Here is a 26,290-nt window from a genome sequence, read left to right on the forward strand (position 1 = left end):
AGGCGGCACTGCATTAAAAACAGACATGATTCTGTAGTGAAAATCACTGCATGGGCTCAGGAGCACTTCCAAAAACCAGTGTCTGTGAACACAGTTCATCTCTGCATCCACAAATGCAAGTTAAACCTCTACTACGCAAAGAAGGAAGCATATATGAACAGGATCCAAAAACGTTGCCACCGCCTCCTCTGGGCCTGAGTTTATTTAAGATGGACTGAAGTGAAGTGGAAAAGTGTCCTGTGGTCTGACTAATCAAAATTTGAAATTCTTTTTGGAAATCATGGACACTGCATCCTCCGGGCTAAAGAGGACAGGGATCATATGTCTTTTTATCAGTGCACAGTTCAAAAGCCAGCATCTGTTAGGGTATGGGGTGCATTAGTGCACATGGAATGGGTGACCTGCACATCTGTAAAGGCACAATTAATGCGACATATGCTGCCATCCAGAAGGCCTTGCTTATTTCAGCAAGACAATGCCAAACCACAGCATGGCTTCGTAGTAAAAGAGTCTTGGTGCCAAACTGGCCTGCATGCAGTCCAGACCTGTCACAGCTGAAATCCTGTATCCTGCATCAACAAAAATGGAAAAACATTTTAAATTTGAAAACTACAGCAGTTCTCAGACATTTATAGTGTTTTTAAAAGAAGAGATGATGCAACACAGTGGTAAACATGACCCTGTCCCAACTTTTTCAAAACGTGTTGCTTGCGTCAAATTCAAAATAGGCATATATTTTTCAAAGAATTCCTCAGTTTCAGCATTTGATATGTTGTTTTTGTGCTATTTTCAATTAAATCTAGGGTTTATATAATTTGCACATCATTGCATTGTATTTTACTTATATTTTGCACAGCCTCTCAACTTTTTTGAAAACAGGGTTGTACTACTATTGCTATGACTAGCAGCAGCAGTTTTACTGATGCTGTCATTACTGCTAACGGATAACTAAATAACAAACAGATCTAGAACTGTAGTGTTTGTGCCTTTAGTATCAATAGCCACCATATAAACAGCGTGCATGTTATGTTCTTTTTAACATAATTTTTAGAGGTTGGAAAAGTACAAATCTTAAATTCCAAAGTTGAGAAAAGGCTATTTAACATTGCTTTTAGATAAAACACCACCGATTGATATAATAAATCTATTTATGCAAAAAAGGTTGGTTCCTCACTGCCTCTACCAGTTAATAACTGAAAGAAATAATGTTATTTAATGTTACATAATAATAATAATAATAATAATAGTAATAATAATAATAAATGAGCAATGTTTTTAGGTTTATGTATAGAGCTACACTGTTTAGGCTGTTAAAGTATTAAGTTGATGTGACCAAAATGTGCCCTGTATTGCAAATGTGAACATGAGCCATCAGCAATTCATTCTGCATAATCTTATCCTAATATTCTGCGGTGCAGCCTACTGTGATTGCTCTCTGAGGCTGTAATACTGCTGATAGCCACAGGGCGTCCCTGTTTCCTCACATTTCTGAAGAGTGCCTGCGGCCTAATTAGAATGACTGAGACAGCCAATCATATAATTGTGGTTATCGAAGACACAACAAAACGGCATTCAGCTTTAATACAGGGAGTAAGTGCAGAACGTAGGAGATGTGCAGAGACTTACTCTTGGCCTTTTTTAATAGTTTAGCATTTTTATGGATTTTGGTTTATTACTACTACTACTACAAGGGAGAAGAAGAAAGAACAAAATCTAGAACCGTAGTGTTTGTGCCCTCAGTAAATAGCTACTCTATGTAACCCATATACATCCGTATTATGTACCTTTTTAATATAATATTTAGAGGTTGGAAAAATACAAATCTTAAACTGAATTTGAGGCAATTTTAAACACCTTTATTTTATATCAAAACCCCACATGGTAAATTAAAAAATAACAGTACAGATACAGGTGACAGACAGCTTTTCATTTCCATTAAAGCATTACAATCACAAAGAGCAAACATCACACCCCAATCCATCAAAGAGTACAGTACGTCCCAAGGGCGAAATTATATTGCACACCAATTTACGTACACCTGCACCAAGCCAAGTGGCTAACATGCTATAAAGTGCTAGCTTGAAAAATCAGTTAAAATGTCCACTAAAAAGACAATAGTGTCCTGTTTGATAAGCCAGTACAACTCACCTTACCTCAATACTCTACCATTAAGACTACACTGAAAGCAACCAGAAAAAAAACATATATATTTCTTTTCCCCCAAAGACCCAATAGTTTAACATGTACAAGGAACTAACAAAACATTTGGTTATGTGGATCCCAAGCCATTACACACCGTGACACTAACGTAGCATAGCAAAAACACCACCCAGAAACTGTAAACTAATGTGCATAGACTCATTCTTGAATCTAACGAAAAAAAGAAAAACAAAACTGTGTACTGTCAAAGAAAATGTGAAAATTAGTGAACAATTAATGTCTACAAAAGAAAAACAAATGGAAGAGCATACCATGGATTCACCATTTCCATTCCAACATCACCACTGAAAAATGGTTACATGATTCTTTGAATTACCACAAGTGAATTTAATTCTGAGGACACAACACTTAAAGTCTATTTAATTTAGAGGGTGAAGAGATTCAGAAAAAAAAGACGACTCACTTTTGTGCAATAATCTTCAAAAAGTCATTTTTTCTTATGCTACAATAAAATGAAAAACAGACTAACTGAAAATAATGAAATCTTTTTATAAATGTAAAGATTGCAATGAAATCAAAGAATGCATCAGTGTCCCCGTGAAACTCAAAATCTAAAATTAAAATAAAGGAATAAAAAGACTTTTGATTTGAGAACTCTTAGGTTTCCAGCTTTAACAAAAAAGAAGAAACCCTTGGAGCTTCAGTGATCACATTTAAAAAAAAACAGGCACAGACTCTGCCACCTCCTCAAAAGAATCAAAGAATAAGAGCAGTGGTTGAAATCATATGAAATATTAAAGGTCACAGAAGAGGTAGGTAGCAAAAAGCCCATAGGGCGAGTACCTGAGGAATCACACAGCAACCCCACTACATCTACCACTACTCCACGCAAGAAAACAACCAAGTCCCTTTGTAGCCAGTAACCTTGTCTGGTCATTCACTAAGGCCATTTTTTCCAGTTAATTCTGCCATGTTCGTATTGGCGACGATAGTGCATAATAACCCCCATCACATTTTCAATCAGTGTTAAGGTAGCTCTGATTGGAATTGTGCCCAAGTTAAAGACCTAGCAGCACAGGTGTGATTCAAATGCTACTCTGCAATAAAAAAAAAGTTACATTCTTAATGCAAAAGCTATTTAATGCTGAGTTCAATAACATCCCAATCGTAGTAGTATGAGGTCTATTTATCTATTTGTGTAACAACCCAACACAAGTAAATACTTACATGACAACTTTTTAAGACAAACTGTTTTGATTGGATTAGATTTCATTGCAAATAGTTTATTCAGCAGATCATTCTCAACAGTCTTAGTAAGAGAAAAAGTCAGCCCAGGTAATAGTGTTGCAAGTGTTACTACAATCAGAACAGTTAACAAAACCGGTTATTGTTAGTGCACAGGTATAAGGTAGTGCCAAATAAGTTAATCATGTGCAACATGTACAATTCATACCGCATTATATTTGTTCAGACAATCGTTTTCACAAGAGCAAAAACAGTGAGGTTCTGCATCGTATTAAGGTGTATCGTGATATTCTGCATTGCCATACGAGTGCTGATCAAAACCTGATGTGTTATAACGATAACATTAGAATTAAGCACCTGCTTAGTTGATCTCATAAAAGGCACAAAGGCACTGAAGCAAGGTTTGTCAGGTTACTCTTGGCTGGATACGAAACAGGTGTTTTGCACACAAAAGCTACATTTCGTGACCTATTGGAAGCCAGGGACAAATAAGCCAGCAGAAGCGGATAGAGACAGATCAGCACGAGGGCAGATGGTGGGCAGACTTGGATGCCAACAGCGAGATTTCACATGTAGGACAGCCGCTTGGCTGTGATGAATTCCTCCAGGTGGACAGCTCCTCCGCCCATGAGGCCAAAAGCAGGGTACATGGTGCCTGAGCAGTCCACCTGCCTCTCGTACAGGCAGCGCATGGTGTCGGCATCGTAGAAGAACACCCGGCCAGCATCGTAGTCGAGGCACACTCCGATACGCTGAGGCAAGGGTAGCATGCGGTTGCCGTGATCGCCCGCCGAGGCGGTGATGGAAGCTTTGGGGATAAAAAGCTTGCCCATGCCCATGGTGACCAGAGTGAAGGGCTGCGAGAGGTCATAGCAGGTGTCCTCACTGCCACTGTCATGCCCACTATCATGGTCGTACCTGTAAAGAATGTATGGGTAAGCATGAGCAAACTAATCAGATGTGCACAACTTGAACAGATAACATCCTGAGTGAGATTACCCTGTCAGTAAGTCCCTATATTTAGCCCAATCAAAGACTTATCTTCTCTTAGGGCTATTTTATTCCATAATGGTCCATTTGCTGATGTGGAAGTAGAGCTGAACGATTAATTGTTATATCAAAAGCACTATTTGAAAGAGCTGCACATCGCAAGAACTGCAATTTTAATTATATTCTGCTTTGTTAAACAAACTTTCAGTGAAGAAGTTTAACCATAATAATGCAGATCTGGCAGTCTGGCACACTACAATCAACATTCAAGCATCAGGTTAAATGAATAAATAAATAAATAAATAAATAAACACACCATAAGATGTTTTCCCATTATCATTCAGCCCTACATGAGTGTGACATAAATCACCATTATCCATAACTGTAGCCAGCTAGGCATGTTTTCAGCAGTAAATAAACTGTCTAAATGGCTGCAGTGTGAAACTATTTTAAAGTGGAAACGGGCCAGCAGCCACAATATTTGCAATGCCATTGTTTCAACTATGGTTAAGATACCAGCCTTTTGTCAAAGCACAGTTACACTGGATAAAAATCAAATTTGAGCGTGTGGCTATTACACTGAACAATGCATAGAAAGCAGGGGAAAAAGCACAGTTCACTGAAGTGAGAACAACTTGAAATACAAAAGCAGCATATTCAAGACAGCTGAGTTTCAATTTAGAGTGCATCAAACTATGAGCATGAAGTAAAAATGAAGTGATTTTAAAGTAACATTTAGCATAGGTAAATAGAGACCTAGCATCTTACCTAAATTGGATGGGTTTAACTAAATGTGTGCACTGTATTTCTGTATCGGCAAGATATTCAGTAGTAAAGACTCAGAATGGGAAATGATTTGGAAGGCCTTAAATGTTTCTATGAAATGCCAAGATAACACTATTGGGAGACAAAGCAATTCTATGAAGAAGTAACTGTAAGCAGTGATCATCAAATATCCTCCTGTAAATCTCTCTCCTGGAACTGAGTTCAGTTCAAACCCTAATACAACACACTAGGGGTGTCAAGATTCAATTAGATACAACATGGTGGTCTCTTGCAACAATATATTTTGCAATACAGGAAAAAAGGTGCTTTAATACGCACATTGTGTTCATATGCTAATGTATAAATATATTTATGTTTGCGCCATGCACACAGCTTACATGTGCACTAGGGGCATAACTATGCATGTAATTTCTGGTTCTATACAATTTTCAGTTATAAAGTTGTAAAAGTTGATTTTTGTGTTAAAAATGTTAAAAATGATTGTACCAATCTCTATTTATAATACACATAAGTTTGGTTCAGATAAGCAAAGGTTCTCTAAATTTTTCAGTGTCAATCACTCTGATAGGATGCAACAAGATGCCTAGTTTTGATCGTTAACAGTGTTTTCCACAAAACATGATAAATCAGAGATACAGAAGAGACTGAGAAGCTATATTTGATTTTTTACTGAAAATGTTACACATTTACAACAGACCATATCCAGCTAATCAAGGTTTGCTGAAGTCAATAGGGTTAGTACTAAACTTTACACAAGCTGGAGAAAAAAAGTGTTGAATGTGCTATGGTCCGAGAGAGGGGCATTTCATCCAGCCTAACTGCAGAAGAGTGTGTAAGATCAGGTGTACATTGTGTTGCTCTTACCTCGGGCTGCTGGTGTCACGGGGGTTATGGAACCACTCAATCAGCTTAGAGTCTGACGCCACGCCCACTTTCACCATGTAAGAGCCTGGATCCACGCGGAAAGCCCAGTAGTGGCGGCCATGCGAGATGCCAGTGTCGCCAACAATGTAGTCAAGACATATGTAACTTCCTGTCTGGACACGATCAGCAGCCAGCAGGAAGGGCATGCCAGCCACACTCTCCACAGAGTCTCTCCTCTTGCTCAACTGCAGCCGCTCTACGCTGAATCCACACTTCTCATTAAACAGGAAGCCAAACACTGAAAAAGAACCAAGAAATGGTTATATTTAAGTATTGTGAGAAAGTAGATGCTTTAGGCTTGGGTATTGTTGACTGTCACTTTACACACCATTTGTCAGAACTGACTTCTATAGTACTGTGTAAGAGTCAGACAGACCATTCATTTATTTAACTCAATCCTATGGGTTTAAATTAATGTGTATCTGTAAAGAAGCTGTTACTGAGAAAAGAAAATAGAGTAAAAAGAAAACAACCGTCAGTGAACGTTTTTGGCATTAATTTGATCACGAGAAGAAGAAAATGCATCCAACTTTGGATTTCTTTGATTTCTTTTAAAAACTGAAAACAAATCTTTTGAAAAGAATGGAAGCTGCAATGTTGTTCTTAAATAATAATATTTTTACAGAACATTAAATAAATGAAGGGTGGTCTCTGACTTTTGCACAGTATTGTAGATGTCTGTATCTTGTGTGATTTGTCATTTCAGAAGTTGTCTAATATTTGCTCCGCCTAACAAAAATAAAAAGTAATTTATTTATAGTACACTGTTCTGATACCATACACACATGAAAAACAAGCTGATGACAAAAAGATGGCCTTCTTTTCCTTGAGATGCTGCCAGAAAAGCAGTGACGATTTCATCCATATTTAGTCAGACTAGTCACTGCCCTAAGGAAATATCAATAAAGAGCTATAGTATCTCTAGAGCCACCGCATCGACTTGGATTAAATAAGCTACTTTTTTATTATCTGGGTCGTAAATGAAATAAGCTACATTTTATTATCTTCTCAGTGCTGCAATAAGACTGTAAAAACACGATTCATAGACTGGGCCGATTTTATAATGCTAATCTGTATTAGTCTAAAGTGATCACAATCATTCTTTTTTTTCCTCCAGTTTTTACAGTTGTCTTATTTCTGCTTTTTCCCCAATTGCTATTTTTACATGGGATCAAAGCATCAGTATTGAGGCAAGGAGCAGACGCTGGAGACAAGATAGCAGATATTTCCCCTGCGTTGCAGTGACCCAGAATTCCACCTCGTTAATAACACACAGTGCATTCGCAGCTACACGTCCCACAGAACACAGGAATGCTAGACTGAATCAGAGTTCATTTAGACTGGGCCTTCCTCCAGCTCCATGCTAAAAGAGCACGACGAGGCAGAACAAAAACAGAAAAACAATACGCACAGTTCTGATGGATTAGCACAAATGAATGGAAAACACTGTCAGTCATGCTGACATTAATTGAGGAGCGGGAAAGACGCATAGGCTCGGATGTTGCCGGGTTTTGACAGCAGCTTAAAATCGTTTAAATCTGGCCTTCATTAACATAATGACAGAAGCGAAAGCTAAAAGACTGCAGCCAAGCCTGCAACATGCTCTGCTGGTCTAAGCAAACAAACACTGGCAGACTCAATCTGAGGTAAAGCTAATGAGATCTGTCGTGGTGATAAACTGGAAAAAATGACATGAAGCCTTTACAAACGGTACTCTGATGCATCAACACAAGCTTTCATCAAAGGGCCATGTGTCTATTTGATAATCTCCTCAGAATCTGTGCGCTAAATACACAGACAGACCCAAAAAGAGACAAATAAGCTTATAATAAAAATCCCAGGAGGTTTGTCATGCAGTGGCTCAGCAGTACAACTGCCGCATACTATATGTTCAGTCAGTAGTCAACATATTAGAGCTATCCTTTATTTATGAAGAGATATAAAATATACAAATTGAGGGAGTCTAGATTTTTGGTGGTTGACCCAAAGTTTGAAATCACTGTTTTTAATTGAATTAAACAAATGTGTTGAAGATACATGTACAAAATTAGTTTATTATAACACTTCTCTACAACTTTATAGTTAATTAAGAAATTTGGACTGTGTACAGAATAATAAACAGAGCTGTGGATGATTCCAAAATGACTGAGAAAACTGAATAGCATTAAGAATGAAGTCATAATAATATTTGTGAAGTTAGATGTCTTATCAAAACAATATCATAAATATAAATAGATAATTGCAGTATATTATCATTTAATAACTTGTAATGTTCACAGAAAACATTTAGCTTACAGTATTTCAATCTACACTTTTTTGTTATTTTGTTATTGTTAGTATTATTATTATTATTATTATTATTAAGAATAGAGTATGGCTAAACAATATACAGTTTGTTAATCGTTACCATGATATTGGCCTTTTCGACAATGACAACGAGAAAGGCTAAAATATTCAAATGAGCCCTCTAACCAATCACAGTGTTTTTGCTGTGTGCTCTAAGCAACATGACCAATCACAATTCTAGATAGGTGCTTCTGTGGGTGTTTTGATGAATCAAGGTAATTCAACAAAAGATATTTTAGTCTAAATGATGCAGGCCAGTCTTTGTCCATTTCAAAATATTGATTTGCAAATACATTTTTAATTTGTTTATCATAATACGCTAAAATGTCACCAGAGTACTAGCATTCTGTCGATATCGTGCAGGACTAATGAAGAGCCAGCACATTCCTCAAAATGATTTGTTCTGTTGCACACAGGCCAGAGATAAGTTAAGCTGAGTTTATTTATTTATTTTTATTTTATTTTTATTGTATACATCTAAATGCTAGCCATATGTGACAGTCTTAGAAGTGAAGATTACTATGAGTAGTTTAGATACGCATACAAAAATAAATTCTTATGTAATCAAAACTCGGTTCACTTACAAATCGACCTCTATTTATTTCTGGTTTGCTATCAATGCTGCAATGGTATTAAACCATTAACTACGACATTCTCGACTGACCAATTGTTTACCTGGAGCAGGGGGAGTATGGAAAGACACCTCGGGGCTGTAAGGGCTGTAAATGGTGTTACGGCAGCTCCGCACTCTGAAGGCATAGTGGCAGTCACTGTCTAGATCACACACCACTGTGCTGGAGCCATATATACGGTCACTCATCTGCCACTGGCTCTCTTCCTCATCTTCCTTAGCCACCTTCCTGTACTCGAGAATGTGGTGATCTGTGGGCAGAGAGTCTTCAGGGAGCCTCCAGTGGATCAGGCCCTCATTATACACACGACTCTGAGACAGGTCAATCATAGGAGGATCAGGAACTGAGGAGGAAAGAGTTCAAAAGCTTAAGAATGACAAGCAGATGCAGTACAGAGCTACCTTTTTAATATACATAAAAAAAACTCTAGCTCCTGATTTAACAATGATGCAAGCTGAATTCACAAACTAAAATCAAACTTAAATGCAAAAACATGGCATTTTCTGATGAAAAAGTAGTCCCAAGACAGGGAAAAATATTATATTGTGTATAGGGACACAATAATATTGGAATCATATCCATAGATAAGTGCACAAGTAATAAAAAAAGTATCAGATGTTTAAACTTGACTGATATTTCAAACTGATTTTATGACATATTTATTGTACTCTGAAACAACAGAATGTTTTTAAGCAACAGTGGGCAATGCATTTGTAACCATGTTATAAATGTCATTGTATCAGCAGACCTGAAAGATATTGAATATTGGCATCGACCCACAATTTGAGAGTGATGTGTGTTAGTCATGAGTCCTTGCTTTTACTGAAACAAGACCATCCAGTAAGTCATTACACACTTGCCTCCAAAAAGGCACAGTTGTTACAATATCAAAAAAAAATGCATTGCTAAAGTTACACCGTTTACCTCAGGCCATACAGTCCATATAAGGAAACCAAGCTACAAAAACAGTCCATTTTATATTTACTGCTGTTGTGATGTCACAAAAAACAACATGTTTACATATGTCCACCTATTCAGGCAACAGAAGTTTAGCCCTGCCTATTCCAGCAGAAGCTGTGAGGAGTTTCAGCCCAGACTGCTCAGTCTTAAAGGCACAGTAACAAAAACAGCCTGTTTAATTCTAAGACATAAAGAGAGGTTGAAATATGGCCATGCAACAATATATTTTGACTACTTTTGGAAAATAAAACCACACAAACCCCATAAGTGGGCCTCAGGAATAAATAAAATACAATAATAATGTAGGAGATGGCAAAACTATGTTGTATCCTTAAAACAGCAGTTGCGGCCACACTGAAGTCAGATTGTTTTTAAAGCTATCATATTTCAGTAATTTCAGAAAAAGTCAGAAACCACATAAGCAAGTCTATTTATCATTACTTAACATTTAAAATGATTTGATGGCAAATGTGTGATTTAGGCATGCAGCCTTAATGCAAAAAACAAATTTCTTGGCTTGTCAAGTACATAGTTTTTGTGTACATTTTATTCTTTGGCAAACTTATTGCCTTATCTTGGGCTTAAACTGGGTCCTACATCCTGATTCTCAAGTGTTTTAACCAATGGGGGCTGTCACCGTGGATACACAGCCTGTCACGGACAGAAAGCCTGCCAAGCCTTCAGGCACACAGCCTGAAAGGCTTCTTCCTGAATAATAAGCTATTGATCAGAACAGGGGATGCATTAAGCCACACAACAGGGAAGGAGCCTTGTCCTCTTCTCTTGCCATGAGATTACAGCACCAAAAAATATGGCAAAAAATACAAACAGATTTAAAGAGCTGGAAGCTAAGAAAGTGTCCTAACCTGGAAGCATTTAAAGCCTTCATCAGCACTATGGAAGGCCATTCTAATCAGTGATGCAGTGTTGAGATGGAAGGGATGGCTACTTTGTGCCTTGTCTGCTTTTTCCTTCAATCAATTACAGCCTGCACTGCTCCATATACCGAGTGCACTCTGTCCATCTATAGCCATTAGAAGCATTAGCAAACACAAGCTGACTCACTGGAAAGTTCTTACCATCTTAATAAGGTCTGATGTGCAGACAATTTTTGTGTCTCACTTACAATTATTTCATCACAGTTCATATTTAGAAAGGCAAAAATTCTTGAAAATTCTGAAGATCACGGATCGGCCATGTGCAGAGTCCAAGCACAAAAGCCTTTTTATGAATATTACTAAGCTAAATGTTATGATTTCCGCAATCAGTTTTAAATGTAGGTCAGTGGTTCCTAAATCCTTGACCTGTGTTACTCCTGCCCTGCATATTTTGGTGTTTTCTGTGCTATACACATCTGATCCAATTAATCAGCTAATTTAAAAGCCCTTCCTGGGTTGTAAATCATTATGGTAGCAGGACAAAAATAAAATATATGGGGCAATGAACACCAGGACCAGGATTTGGAATTACAGATAACTAAACAACATGTTGGTGTAGTGTAGTGGGTAACACCTCTGCTTTCTACGCTGTGGACTGGGGTTCAATCCCCGCCTGGGTAAGCACCCTACACTACACCAATAAGAGTCCTTGGGCAAGACTCCTAACACTACCTTCGCCTACCTGTGTAAAATGATCAAATTGTAAGTCGCTCTGGATAAGAGCATCTGCTAAATGCTGTAAATGTAAATGTAAACATGAGCAAGTGATTCTAACAATCTCCCTCTTATTAAGTGGAGCTTTAAAAGGACCACAGTTGAAAAAATTAACAAAGTAAATAAAAAAAGATGTCTATAAAAATGTAAAAAATGTTTCCACAATGAAACTCTTGCATCCAGATGGCAATCAAATTACCAAAGGATGAGCGAGTTTCTACAGGGTTGTATTTTATTTTATGAGAATTTAACATTAGATCTGACAGTGATACAACTAGTCATTATTTTTAAAAGAGTGATATTGTTTATTTGTGAAGTATGAAGTAATATGTAGTAATGCTTACACCTGTATTTGCCATTATAATCACAAGCCCCTTTAATGAGCTTTAATATCTGGGGGAGGATCTTTGTTACGTGCTAAGAGACCTAATGTGGCGAATTGCAGTGGTCAAAAATCTTTTATTTTTTTTCACCCAACACTAGTCAACATCTGCCTGGAAAAACATGGAGATGTGCATCCAGATGGGACTAAATTAGTATGGTGAAAAACAGTAGGTAATTCAGCCTGTAATTTTGTCAGGGCTTGAGGGAGGAAAAACACAGACATGGCCAATCTGGACAGCAGTAAAATCACTAAGGAGCACCTGTAAAAGAGGAAATTGCCCCAGGACCCCATGTAAATTTAATCCCATCAGAGCGAGGTTTTAGCAAGTGTTAATTGGAGAAATTTAATCTAATCAGGCAGAGCTTGTGAACCGGCAGTATGGCAAACTACATTCAGTGCTCAAGCCAAAAAAAAACCATAAAAAAAAGAAAACGGATGTGCTAGTCTTCTTGCTTAAGAAAGAATAGAAAATGACTGCATTTAAAGCGCAATATTGGACAGGAATTGCTATTAGATACTTTCCACTAGTATATACTCTACAGTCTTTCATGTTTGGTGAATAGCTCATTTCAGTTATTTAGCTTATTTTCCCTCTTTCAGTTCTAATGCCCAGAGAGCCGGTGCTCAACAGGACTGACCCCAGTCTTCAAGGACAGCGTGCTGGTGCTGTCCCTAATGAATAGAGATCAGCACACAGTTCAACGGAAAGGCCAGAGTCACTTCCAGTTATAACGTTTCAGGGGACGAGACAAAAAAGGCCATTCATCCAACATCACCGCGTTAAATACCTGGAGGTTGTTTGAGTTTTCTATTACTTTCTAGTTCAAATTATTTTTGAAACATGTTCCCCAGCAAGTCTTCTAATGAAGTAACTATGAAGAATATTAAAAAAGACAGAACTCTCCATAGTCTTTCCCCAGGACACTATATCACATTTTTCACTAGAATGCTAATCATTATGCAAGGGATTGGGCTAAAAGCTCCCAATACTTTCAGTGCCCAAATCCAAGGATATAATAAGCCTCTAAACAGCTTATTCAATTAAAGAGCTTCTGGTGGCAGCCACACCAACAGCAACCTCCCACAAAGAAATGAGTGAAAGTGTCTGGTGAGGACTCTGGCACAATCTTACCTCCACCAAAGGAAAGCTCTTTTAGCAATGACTCTTCCTTTGATGTATCCAGAAAGAATTCATCAAATGAGGGGCTGGCTGCAGGCTGAAAGGTCTTCAGCGATTCTGTGGCTTTCTGAACCCTGTACCCAAAAAGACAATGAAGTGATTCACAATGGATAAGACAGACCTGATGACAGCTGTTCTTGTTTGGACTACTTTACTAGGGCTGTCACCACTCATTATATCAGTAATCAACCGATTATTCTGACAATTAATTGAGTAAATCAGAGTTAACAATATCAAATCATATACAGCCTTTCCAAGATTCAAAAGTACCTTATTCGAAAAAGATACAGTAGAAAGCTGGCTCTGTTTCTTACTATAAACAAGCCCAGGAGGAGAATTTAAACTATGCTTTATCATCTTGCAAATTGTGAGGTTATCACTGCTGATTTACTGAAAACGTCCATTTTAATTTATTACTTTTTTTTATAAAAAAAAAAAAATTCAGTTTTAATCGAATAATCATCAGCCTTCTATTACAGTTTGTGACAATAGAGTTTATAGGAAAGTGATTTAGTGTATACCCAAAGCTGCTTTTTGGCTAATGGAGATCAATTATAAGGATTAAATTGAGGAACACAAAGTTTCAGGAGCCTGCGTGGTTCAAATCCACCCATGCGGGTCAGTCTGCAAAGCTCTTTGCTTACAGGCACATCGCCAGTTTCCAGTGTCGAAGACCTTAAGATACACTACTTTCCCCTGCTAAGCAGCTTCTGTCAGCACAAGAACAGCAGCTTTTTATCCTCATTAGGTCTGCAGAGTGGTCCAAAGTAAACACAATGACTGACTCAACTGATTGAGGGACAGGGGTTTGTCAGTAAAAGAAAAACATCAAACCATCATCAAACCTGACATGTAGCTGCTTAGCCGTCTGAACGAAGCAGGACTGGTCAGTCTCTTTCAGGACTTCCTGGGCATAACCCACTAAACCACTGTTCTCCAGCATGCCCTGGTACTCCTCCACCTGGCTCTTGAACTTGTCTAGGCGGCAGTTCCTGGACTGCTCGATGGACCGCAACATTTCAGTCTTCTTTTCTTGGAGAGTCTCAAAAAGACGCTCAAAATGTTCATTGGCCCGTCTCTCTGCAAGCTGTCCATTTTCCTACATCAACGAAGGTCAGAATAGTAATTGCTTAAACCGCTATGTAATATTCTATTCAGAAAAGTAACTTTATGCATTTCTCAACATCAGCTAACGAAAAACAATGAATAAACTATGACAACCAAGTGGTAAAAACCATAAACAAGTCAATTAAAGGCTTATTGTGTGTACTGATTTTCACAGCAAGTTTCAGGGTGAAAAAGCTTCAGTAATCCACACCCTTCATACTGTTTTTCTAAACCCTTGACAGAGTTAATCAACATTACAAAATCTCATTAGGTGAAAGTGCCAGAGGGAAAGAATAAATCACACAAAATATTTTGTACAGACAGGAATCAATACAGTAATATACCACAGACCATTGTCCAGCAGGATATAAACATGTGCATAAATAAGCTCATAAATTATATTTGGCAAAGAAATACCTACCAAGGGTGGGTGATATGGCAGCAATATAATACCATCATGATCCACAATATACATCACAATATACTTAAGTTTTTCTGAAGTTGGAACAGCCCAAACATTTCAAAAAACAATATCAAAACGTTACTAGAAGCAGTTTTAGTCAGCGTTTCACATACTGCACTGTTATGCTTTATTTATAATAAAATGTGGTTAGTCAGTCTTCTTTAAGTGATGCTGATATCTACTATATGCTCAGACAAGCATATTGTGCTTTAATATGTTAAATTATCACAATAACAATACATATGCTCATATTACCCACCTCTGGACCATGATACCCTCCCAGCATCACTGACTGAGGAATACTGAACATAATTGCTTGTTTGCTTGTTTTTTTTCCCTGAAAAATAGCCAAACTAAGCAGCAGAAAGCAAAAGTAAGCACAAACTGTTTACCTCAGTCTGACGAATCAAGACCTCAAGCTCGGAAATCTGAGTCCTCACTTGGTCCTCTTTACTAATTAGGTAATGGATACTCTTTGACAGCTTCTCCTGATGACAGAAAAATAAAGTCCATTAGGCTACAAGAATGCTTGATGGAAAACTGAACTACCCTTGAGATTTCCGGGCAGTTCTGAACACCCAATACTGCTGAGAGAGACGAGTGAATGATAAGCATTCATTCAATTGATCACATTAAAAATGCATGGCTCTGGCTCTGGTTCTCATGTACTAGCATTCTAAAGTTATGCAGTTCACACTAAGGGCAATATAGGCCTAAGGTTCTTCGCAATCTTCATGAACTGACCTCTGCCCAAAACTGGAGAAGAGGTCTTTGCTGACAGAAATACATGCATGCAGAGTTGCCCCATTTCCATCTATTCACAAGCAACATGATCCCCTGATTATTTGCTAAGTAGGCCAAGTACATCGCTCAATATTTTATTAGCAGGTTGAAAAATGGAAACTGTAAACCTTCACAAAGAGATACGATGGGTCATGACATGTTTGGAAAAGTGCCAGAGTTGAGAAAGCACCAGAAAGTCATTGTTTACGTTACAGTTAGCTTGGAGCCAGAGTACCTTGAGGATCTTGTAGGCACTGCTCATGGATGTGACTTTATGGTTAGCATGAGAGCCGCCGAGTTTGCAGAGGTGACACACTGGCCGACGGCACACTTCACAGTACATGTTGACTTTCTCCATCTCATGTTCAGGACACATCAACACCTGCATTCAACAAGATACTGTAAGCTCGTTTCAGGCTAGGAACATAAACCAATCAAACAAATAAGTGCAAATTATTTGTAGACATTAACCTGGAAGCATCGAAACCTACATACATATGATATTAAATCAATTTCAGACATTTTAAGGGAAGTAAACATCTCTCAATCTTGCAATGCCAGAGGCTGTAATTAACCTCAGAGATAATAATGGCCCATGAACTTCCAAAAGGAAAAAGCAACAAGGTCAGCCACAGAAACGCTACCAGGAATGCTTAGGTAACTAGGAAACTAACCCATCGGGAACATCACCTTATTTTAGCTTTTCACACATTGTTGGAAGCACATGAAGATGAAGCAGGCATGTGCCAAAACAATAATTACCTGACTTTTTATCACAGTTTACAATATCATCATGATATTCTATTAAGAAAAAAAATACAATGTGTATACCTACCTGTATATAAAATGTGAAATAAACACAGCTTCTGCAGCAGCTGTGTTTTAAGACCAGTGTTAGTGGTATATAATGTATAATAAATTGCGCAAATTATAAGAAATAGTTATTTTCTATTATTAGTATTATAGATGATATTGATAATGGTTTTGATTAGTGAACCACAAATAAAACATTTTTAGGTTGTTAAATTGTTCAAATGGTTAAACACACTCCTGCTAGACGTGAGTTTAATTGTACAGATATACCAAAGATTAGACTGATGACTAACAAAACTGAAATTTGCATGTACTCAATTTACAATTCAACTGTACATAACTTTGATGAATAAGTATCAGTATGTGGTTGGATATATATTAGGGATTTCTGTGAAGGTAGCAATTGTAGAGCTGCTCTGTGTATCTGAAAAATCTCTGGTGAAACTATAATTTGTTTGACTAAGATGCAGTGGCAGTATTTCAAAATGTCCACAATAATATCATGTCTAGCATAGAGATAGCATTCCAACTACGTTTGTGCGATATATCGCGTGTTACTGAGCATGAAACTGGCCTCCGATATACAATATTTTAAAGATATTGCAACGAGCATTACAAATGCAACCTGTAGCAATATATTCAAAATACTAGCATTTTGTCCATTTTGTGCACCCCAATACCAACATTACATACTCTCACATCCTTGAGCAAATGTAAGTTGGCTATAAACTGATTAAATATCAAACAAAGGTCAGTAAACATGGCAAGAAAGCAAACTGTTAGGAATTTACATTAAGAATTGAGCTGATCTGCAAAAGGTCACAAATGCCCCACATTTGACAGCATTTTGAGCAGCATGCCCTACCTTTGGCCTGAAGTTGGTGGTGGGCCCAACATATTCATGCTGGGCTTTGGGCGTTCCCCAGGGATGGTGCAGCTTAAAGCACTCATTGCAGTAGCTGGCCTTGCAGTCCATGCAGCTCTTGGTGGCCTCCTGCACAGGAGGCTTGCACATGTTGCACATGATGGCCACGGCGGCCCGAGCCGCCTGCCGGTAACGCTCCACGATGCTCTCCAACGTGAAGTTGCGGAAGAGCATGCTAATGCCCCGCTCCCCAAGGTCAATATCATGCTGGCAGCCCGGACATGGGAAGGTGGTGACGCGGGGGGTCACGGAGGAACGCCTCCAGCCAGGGGAGGATACAGACCCTGGTTTAGCAGAAACATGAAACCGTCAGGTAAAGAGGTGGAGAAGTGTGCATACAATCATGCGCTAAAAGGAAGCACCGGTGACCTAAAAAGATGAAACCCCAGTCAGCCGACTAGAGTTTCAGGGTGCTCGCACACAATGCAGCAAAAAAGGAAATGCCACAAATGCTCACAATGATCTGGACAATAACAAGTTCAAACAAAGTCAACAAAAAGATGTCACATGTGAATGAATAACTAACCAATTTTATAATGTTAACTGAAAACAATATGGACAGACAATGTAGCAGACTCACAGACCATGTAATGATTTAAAAAATAAAAAAAACTTTCATGAGAGGTCATAACTGCTGACAGTTACCCCATCCATTAGACTTTTATTCAATACAAGACACCTTGAGAAGGCTTTTCTTTACTGTTAACTGCTCTTTGTCCAGTTCAATGTATTTAACACATATGCACAGTACATTCACATTCACAAAACTCACTATTTCACAAGAAAGTCACAAGGAAAGTCGCAAGAGAAAGTAATCACTGACATCACTAAGCATTCACAACAAACATTAATAGCAGAAGCAAGCAGCATGTTTGGAACACTCAGCTAAAGAAACTCCAAACTGAGATGCATGGCAAACAAGGACACAACAAGACAGTGACATGACATTGCATGGCACAAGAGTGACTGATGGATGCAAAAAAAATAGTGTTTCTGTGACAAACATGCAGCGACCACAGAGACTGCGCAGTGTTTTAATGGGGAACGGAGACGTGATGGACTCACGACCCCTGAGCGTTATGGAGTAATGTGGCAAGGACTACGGAATGATGGCGAAGGGGACGTGGTGAGGATCTTTGCGATGGGAGCTGACCCGATTTGAGGGGGAAATGGGGGAATGGGTGGGGGTGCGTTATAAAAAGAAGCATGTACTTAGGCTGTGGGTGTGCTGTGCTGCTCGGGGAGGGGAGTAGCAGGCAGCATCTGCAGCACGGCAAACTGAGGCTAGCTGCTGCTGCTGCCGCAGTGAGACTCAGTGCAGAGGGGGGAAAAAAAAATAAAACGCTCAGACCAGAAACAGGCGAGTCATCATTAGGCCATTCTGGCAGGGCACAGAGGTAACTTCCCCTACAAAACCACAATCAACAGCAAGCACCCTCTCAGACAGGACAGTGGCATTACTGTGAATCTTAATCTTTGAGGATGTCATGGAGTGAACAGGCTATGTGTGCCTATCGCATTGGAAATTAGCAAGCCTGTCTGAGGCATGTGAAGTTAATGCCTCTGCGACTCACTGTACATCAAAAGTTACATTTAATATCATAAACGTATCTCACTAGTTTATCATAAGCTGTATTATAATCACTAACTTTAGAGATGGCACCAAGCCTAGTATTAGGCTGATACCAGCAAAAAATGCTGGACTGGATATCAGAGGTATTAAAAGAACTAATCTGATCCAATTCTGTAACAAGCCTAGAATTGCTGGTAAAATACTGTAAAGCACAGTAAAGTAGGTCACATAATAGAAGCCACAGCTAGCTAATTATTACACCAGAATTACGCTTTTATTTTAAATAGTGTCCTTTTACTCTATATCTGATGTTGGTTATGTATTGCTGTCTTAAGTGCTTCAAATGAAAATAGCTTATTTTAAAGCTTAGTAAATGAAAAAAAAAAAAAATACTGGATCGTTATCAGCATCAGACAATGCTCTAATCCGCTCACTCGTCACTTAGATACACCTACCTTGTATCTACACTCAGTGTGATTTTATCAGATCCACTCATCACATAGGTGTACTTTGTAGATCTGCAAATTGAAGTTCTTTTGTTTCTCTGCATATTTTACTATCCCCCTTTACACCTTTCATCAATGGTCAGGACCACCACTGAGTAGGCAGTATTTAGGTATTGGATCATTCTCAGCACTGCAGTTGTTATGTTAGTGTGTGTTGCGCTGGTATGAGTGAATCCCTCTTTTCAGGACCTGAAAAAAAGATGGCCAGCACTTCTAAATTGCCAAAAATGTCAGATTTGACTTTGCTTTCATTTTGGCTTTTGCTTCCTAAAGTCTGCATTGTGCTGTCCCCCTGCCTCCAGGGTCATTTTTCTTTGAAAACCAAAATATGGTCAACCTACTGACCACTGACAAATGGGTTAAAGGAAAGAAAATTATTATGCAGAGAATCAGATGGACTACAATCTATAACTGTACAGCTACAAAGTGCACCAGTATGGTAAGTGGAGCTGATAAAATGGAAAATGAGTGCATACTGGAAAAGCAAAAAGCAGAATCATGCCATCTCTACTAACTTTGTGCTGTTATAGGACTCTTATTTCACTGATTGATTAGTTGGGAGGAGAGGCGTGCTTTTAACATTAAAAGGTGGGAGAAAGGGGTGTAGCGCTCCGAAACACATCCAAAATTATCACTGCATGTTTTTTTTAAAAAGACTACTGAGCATATTTCAACAAAATCTGTCTAATTTATTCCTGGACTTAATAATGGAAATACAAGTTATCTGTTATCTGAATGGGCAAATTTTAGTTACTGAGAAACATTTGAAAGTATAACATAGTGCTCTAGCATCTCACATTGTCCTAAGCAGTCAATTAGTCAGTCACATGTGTTGCTTAATGAAAACTGTGCAGAGTTTTCTTGCTTTTATGCAATTTATAAATATTTTTAAGGAAATAATTTACGCTTTGCAATATATTCTCCATCCAGGGGAGGAAACAGGAGGGGTCCATGCACTCATACTCTACAGCATGGCCCCAAATTCCAATCCCACCATACCTCCATGGCAACATTCACACTTTTTTCTATCCTTAGTCTTTCTTCTCTCTAAATTATCAACCCTGCTTAGTTCATTCCTTCAGAAAGGTTTTCAGACATACTGCAATAATGCAGTGCCAATAGGTCACAACATTATCCAGTAAATATGCTCAGCAGACTTTTAAAAGAGTGTCCCACTATTCTGTTTTTCCATTACACAGTCTCACACAAGGAACTGCTTGTAAAAGGGAATACAGAGAAATAGTGTGCATGTGTGTACACAGGGGTTCTAAAAACACCGTACTCACTACAGCTATTCAAATTATGCAACCCACATCTACCTCTCCCTCCAAACGACCTTCTCAGTGAGGCTGCAAGCGACAAACAGAGAAGTGAAAATAAGACTAAACAAAAAACAAATGTGAACAGAAGTGGAGTGAGACCTGGTTCACAGCTCATGATTGCACAGAAATAACATGAAATAACAACGTCACATTACTTGTGAAACACTGTAATGCAAAGCTGACACTGTGAAGGGGTAAAAAATAAACAGAAATATTCCTTATTCTATATGGGTTGGATGTAGATCTTTTTACGGGAAGCTAAAAACAATGCCGGCTAATTTGCTTAGGCAAATGTGGGGCAAGCAAACGCTAGATGATAGAAAATATCCTGAGGTATTTGGCTGCGTTCGATTTAATCCTCCTCATTCATTCCAGCTGGAGTGCATCACCATGACAACCCTTTGGGAGAGTTATAACTAGAAAACATCAGACAACTCTTTCTCTGCTGGGGGATCCCCAAATGAGATTCACAAGCGTCTTAACCTACATTAAATCTGCTATCTGAGTGGGGCATCAGTTATTATTTTACCTACCCATGTGGGGCAATAATATAGGACTCTATTACTATCTGGATCTTTTTTCCAACATTTTTTGACAGAGGACCATTCAAGTCCTGGGAATAAATAAGGTAATGCATACACAGTGTAAAAACAACCAAAATGTCTCTATACGTAGGGACTTAGGATCTTTCATTCTCAACATTCAGTACCAATTTCATGCTAACAACATTAAAAACATTGTGACAGCTACCACACTATTTCCAAAAAAAAGTTCTTAATCTAAGATTTTTTTTAAGTGGCTTAAACTGGATAAGAAGTGGGCTTTGTTCAGTCATGTGTTGTAACACACGCAGTATTTATAAATCTGGTTACGTTCATTAGCCAGGATAATTACTTGTGGTTTCTGCACAAAACAGAAAATTCCCCTCACACTACACATTTGTGGTAGCTGTCTTTCAAACGGGCACCTGCAGGGCAGAAGACAGTACCAAGCAAAACAAGTAACAAACTGAATATCTTTGCTTTTTTATACATTATATGTAAACAGAGAGCACGTGGAGTTAAAAAATACCCCAGGAGGAGTTTAATGAGCATCACTTCATAACCAGGCCTTGGACATGCGGGTCAATTCAAGGTCCATTTAGACCACAACATGCCAGATTTGGAACGCACCTGATCGCACAATCCTGTCCAGCCTCTCCATGCTGGGAGAGGGCACTCTGGAGCGAGGGCTGCCTGGGTTGGAGCACTCGGAGCCTGCATCTGTGCTGAAGGAGTCCTCATGGTTCAGCAGCAGTAGCTCTTTGACACATTTGTGACAGACGCTGTGCTGACAGGGCAAGATGAGAGGGTGCGTGAACAGTTCCTTACAGATCGGGCAAATGAGCTCCCGCTCTATGTTCCTTATTGGTACCTGCAGGTGAAGAGGAACAGGGTGGAGAGAGAGATAGAGATAGAGAGATAGAGAGAAAGAGACAGACAGACAGTGACACAGACCCAGAGACAAATGGAGGAGAATGAGTGAAGCGATGGAGAGAGAGAATCAAAGGTGAGAGAGAGACAGAGTAAAGCGAGAGAGAGAGAAATAGGAGAGACAGAAACAGAGGAGAATGAGCAGAGAGAGAGAGAGAGAGAGAGAGAGAGAGAGAGAGAGAGAGAGAGAGAGAGAGAGAGAGATGAACAGGGAAGACAAACATAAGAGAGACAGATGAAAACGAGTGAAGTGAGGGAGAGGAACAGTAAGAGAGAATGAGAGAGAGAGAGAGAGATTTAAATAGAAACAGAAACAGAAGCGAGATAGAAGAGAAAGCAAAAGAGAGAGGTCAGAAAAAAAGAGATTTAACACATCTTTATTGTGCCAATTTAATTAAAGTATGACAGCGCTGATCCTCACAGCTACACAACATAAAAGTTCTTAAACCAATTAAGTCTCATCATGACAGACTACAGCCATCACTGCACAAAAATCACACTGTCCACCACTTCATATTTAAGTGAACTTAGAGAGAGAGAGAGAGAGAGAGAGAGAGAGAGAGAGAGAGAGAGCGCTCAGAGCTCATTTAGTCTCAATAAACAGTAGCAGAATACAGTGAGCCTCTGTGAACCTGCACGCCTCATGAGGTACCCAACTATGTGAAAAGTAAACAGCTGGCAAATATTCTTGAACACGTTAGCGTGTTCAACACAGAGACAACTTCTAAATAAAATGAACACCATTTCAAACGGGAAAATAAAGCTTTAACCTCGCCTGTGAGGCTATTTTCGGCTCGCCGGCAGTCTACCGCAACTGAGCCCAAGCCAAATTAGCATATTGCTTTTGAAAGCACAGCACCCGGGAAGAGGGGAAGTAAGTAAGCCATTGTTAAATGTCTCGTTACTTTCTGGAGGCCTGTTCTTTGTTCAAACAAGGCCTAACGCCTTCTGAAGAAACGTTGTTTCAAATACGACGATATGTGATTTTTACTGCCTTCCTCACGGGTCGTTTAAATTCAAAACACGGTCGGTGAAATTTGGTGGTCTTCGCCATCATCAAGCATGCAGCTAAGGAACAATAACACAGAGCTTCCGCAGCCAAATCTACTGTTTACATGACTTACCTGCACTGAACTACGCCTCGACATCGCAGTCATCATAAACGCTGTCTGTTTAAACAGCTTATAGTTTTGTTTGCTAAGTTTCTAGAGCCGGTCTCTCGACACGAACAGCCGACGGTACGAATGAATGAGTAGACGCTGTGAGTCAGCAGCAGAAGCAGCGGCCAAGCGGCCGCAGAAAGAGAGCAGATTGGGTGGAGACACAGACGGTCGCCATGGTAACGATCCTGGTATTCAAAGTAGGGGGCGGGGACAGTATCGGATTGCCGTGAAGCCACCAACTGTTACCGGGTTACCAGCGCGTTAAATTAATCATAAAACTGCCCCCGAAATCACTAAACGTACCAAGAAAACAGTCGTTCAGTTCATCAGAATTATATCCTCATTCATGCTCAGGTCAGTCCCGACAGAAACAGATGAAGAATATGTCGCTTTCTACACCCATCTGACTGTTCATGATGTTACCCTCATTTTCCAGGCTTAGCCTCCCATGTTTCACCTGAGTTAGCCTAACATATTTCAGTTGTTAAAGGGAAATTCCACTAAATTTTCAGAATTTCTGTATAATTCATTCAGAGTGGTTTGATGTGAAGTGGTTTACTGTAGAGAATTTTGCAGACTCAGATTTTTTACAGTGGTGGTGATGGGAACCAGGGGTCACAATGTCTACAACACAAATATAGCCATTTTATTTACTACCCAAAATTACCAGTGAACCTACACGTATCCACTTAATTTGTATATGTAATGTTTGTGACGGTAAAATAGGAAATTTGGAAAAAATATGTTGTCTTTTGGGACTACACCCTCACAACACCCTGCATGTACCCCTCCACCATGAATGGATTAAAGTAAATTGATTAAAATACATTTTAAGCATTCCATTTATTTATTTTTTTAACTTTATCACAAAATTATCATAATACAATGTGTCAGACATCACGCAGCATGTTCTGTAAAGGGGCTTTTAGAGGTGGATGTCTATCTAGTTCCTGTCACCACCGCTGTGAACAATCCTGACTCTGCAAGTTTCTCCAAAAAGGAGCATTTCACATGAAACCACTCTGAATTACTCTGTTTACATGTCAATCGTTTAATTAAGTGGAATTTTGGAAAAATATGTGGAGTTCCCCTTTAAATTGAAATGCTTGTTACAGATATAGTAATTATATTATTTCTTCTCATGCCACCAAGTGGCTCTAAATAGAATGACATGTTTAGACATAATGTGTGGAATGGACGTCGACAAAGGAATGTATGTAGAAATTGACCTTAAAATCAGTCAGTGAGTGGGCTAGCCCCTCATACTCGTGTGCACAGGTTATTCTTTTTTAAGATAAGGTAAGATTCATAGAGGTAATGAAAATAAGTACGTTGCTTGTTGTGTTGTCTTCCAAAAATAAATCAATAAATAGTCAAACTTTGTTTTTTGCCTACTGAAGTCATTTCCACAGTAAATTAATAATGGTTGCAGTAGCCGTGGCCTTCCCTGTGCTGCAGCAGCCCGTCTGTTAGCAGCGACTCCTCGACACGTTGCTGAGAAGAAAGATGCTAAAACTGCAGTGAATGGAGGCTCACTCACCTCTCCCTTCTCAATCCGCTCCACTATGCTCCCAAACTCTGTGATCTCCTCCGAGTCAGACATCTTTAGATCCCGATCGATAGAAACGGAGTACAGAAAGGATAATTACAAGATAAAGAAATGACTCGAGCACCAGAAGGAGGGAAGAGTCCTGACAGTGAATCAGCCGAGCCTTCTTACAGCTCACCGCTGGAGCTTAACCGCCGCGGACAGGTTACAGGTTTACAGCCAACACGATGATTTATGATCCCGTGTCAGCATCGTCCTCCGTGGGACGGGATAGTGTCCGGAGAGCGGGGTTTTAGTGCTGGATCGATGGCTGGCTGCTCTAAGAGGGAGACGATGATGTGAATTAAAGTGTGAGGATGATCTCTAGAGCGCGAGGCCCCGCCCACCACTGTCAGTCTATGGGCGTGAGCTTCAGTGTCGTCAGTGATGCTAAGAGCTCTTTGTGTGCAGTCAGTGCAACCCTGTGTTTAGCTACGGCCAGACTGCTCCAGGGAGCAGCAAATATGGAAACAAACGATGAATTTCTGTCCAGCAAATTAGATGTTAGGGTGGATTCTGTATTCAGGTATTATGGGGCAACATTGGGTTTACAAAGCCAGTATTCCAGTTATATACTCCAGTACTCCAGCTATAGTTGACTTTTTTCATTTAATGAGCCTACCACTCTTACACAGATGGTTCTTCACATACGTGGGTTCTAACCATGGTTCTTCATATACAGTAGTTCTATATGGAACCATGGTCACTCAAAGAACCATTTGCATGCTTAAATGGTTCTTTGCATGGTGAAACAGTTCTTCAGATTGATGGAGAATGTGTTGTGTTTTTTTGAAAATGGTTCTATAGAGTACCAAAAAGTGTTCTGCTATTTGTCACTGTCTCCAAAGTGATAACTTTACAGGAGAAGGAAAAAATATTCTTAATTTTTAATGGAAGTTAAAGTGGTATGTTCTTCCAAGTCACTTTAGACTTTTGACCATTTCTGTTGGTCCATTTATCATGAAATTTTGAGACAATGTACAGAACAGATGCTGTTTTTAGATTCTATTAAAATAATAATGAAAAAAAAAATGGAGATACAAGGTTTTCTTCCAACAGCAATGCATTGTTACAATATCGAGCTTGTAACAATAGCAGAACACTTTTTGGTGCTATATAGAACAGTTTTCAAAAAACATCCTTTATAGGACCCACCATGAATGTCTTTACTAAAACACACTTGAGGAACCATCTTTTTAAAGCCCACCAAAATACACTGTATGTCCAAAGGTTTTTGGACACCTGCTTTCTATTTTCTAAAATGAAGGTGCTAAACCTAAGCTCATGTATGTCTAAACTCTAGAGTGTCCCATTC

General features: G+C 39.1%; 1 protein-coding gene across 3 annotated transcripts; it reads right to left on the reverse strand.

The window, feature by feature from the left end:
- Positions 1-1,834: 1,834 nt before the first annotated feature.
- On the reverse strand, positions 1,835-25,287 carry trim36 (tripartite motif containing 36). Of its 3 annotated transcripts, XM_036578454.1 has the most exons (11): positions 24,928-25,287; positions 21,925-22,165; positions 20,750-20,779; positions 17,292-17,635; positions 15,849-15,995; positions 15,223-15,318; positions 14,106-14,359; positions 13,213-13,334; positions 9,127-9,426; positions 6,046-6,343; positions 1,835-4,323 (listed from the first exon to the last, which is right to left on the reverse strand). In XM_036578454.1, exons 1-11 carry the CDS (start codon positions 24,988-24,990, stop codon positions 3,972-3,974), a joined length of 2,247 nt encoding a protein of 748 aa, XP_036434347.1. In that variant the 5' UTR covers positions 24,991-25,287; the 3' UTR covers positions 1,835-3,971. The 3 variants fall into 3 exon arrangements, with proteins under 3 accessions (XP_036434347.1, XP_036434345.1, XP_036434346.1); XM_036578452.1 differs by lacking the exon at positions 20,750-20,779 and having other exon boundaries at positions 24,928-25,286; XM_036578453.1 differs by lacking the exons at positions 20,750-20,779; positions 24,928-25,287 and adding an exon at positions 23,349-23,494.
- Positions 25,288-26,290: the final 1,003 nt, after the last annotated feature.

This window comes from Colossoma macropomum, unplaced genomic scaffold, assembly GCF_904425465.1.
Source record: "Colossoma macropomum unplaced genomic scaffold, Colossoma_macropomum, whole genome shotgun sequence".
Classification (NCBI taxonomy): Eukaryota; Metazoa; Chordata; class Actinopteri; order Characiformes; family Serrasalmidae; genus Colossoma; species Colossoma macropomum.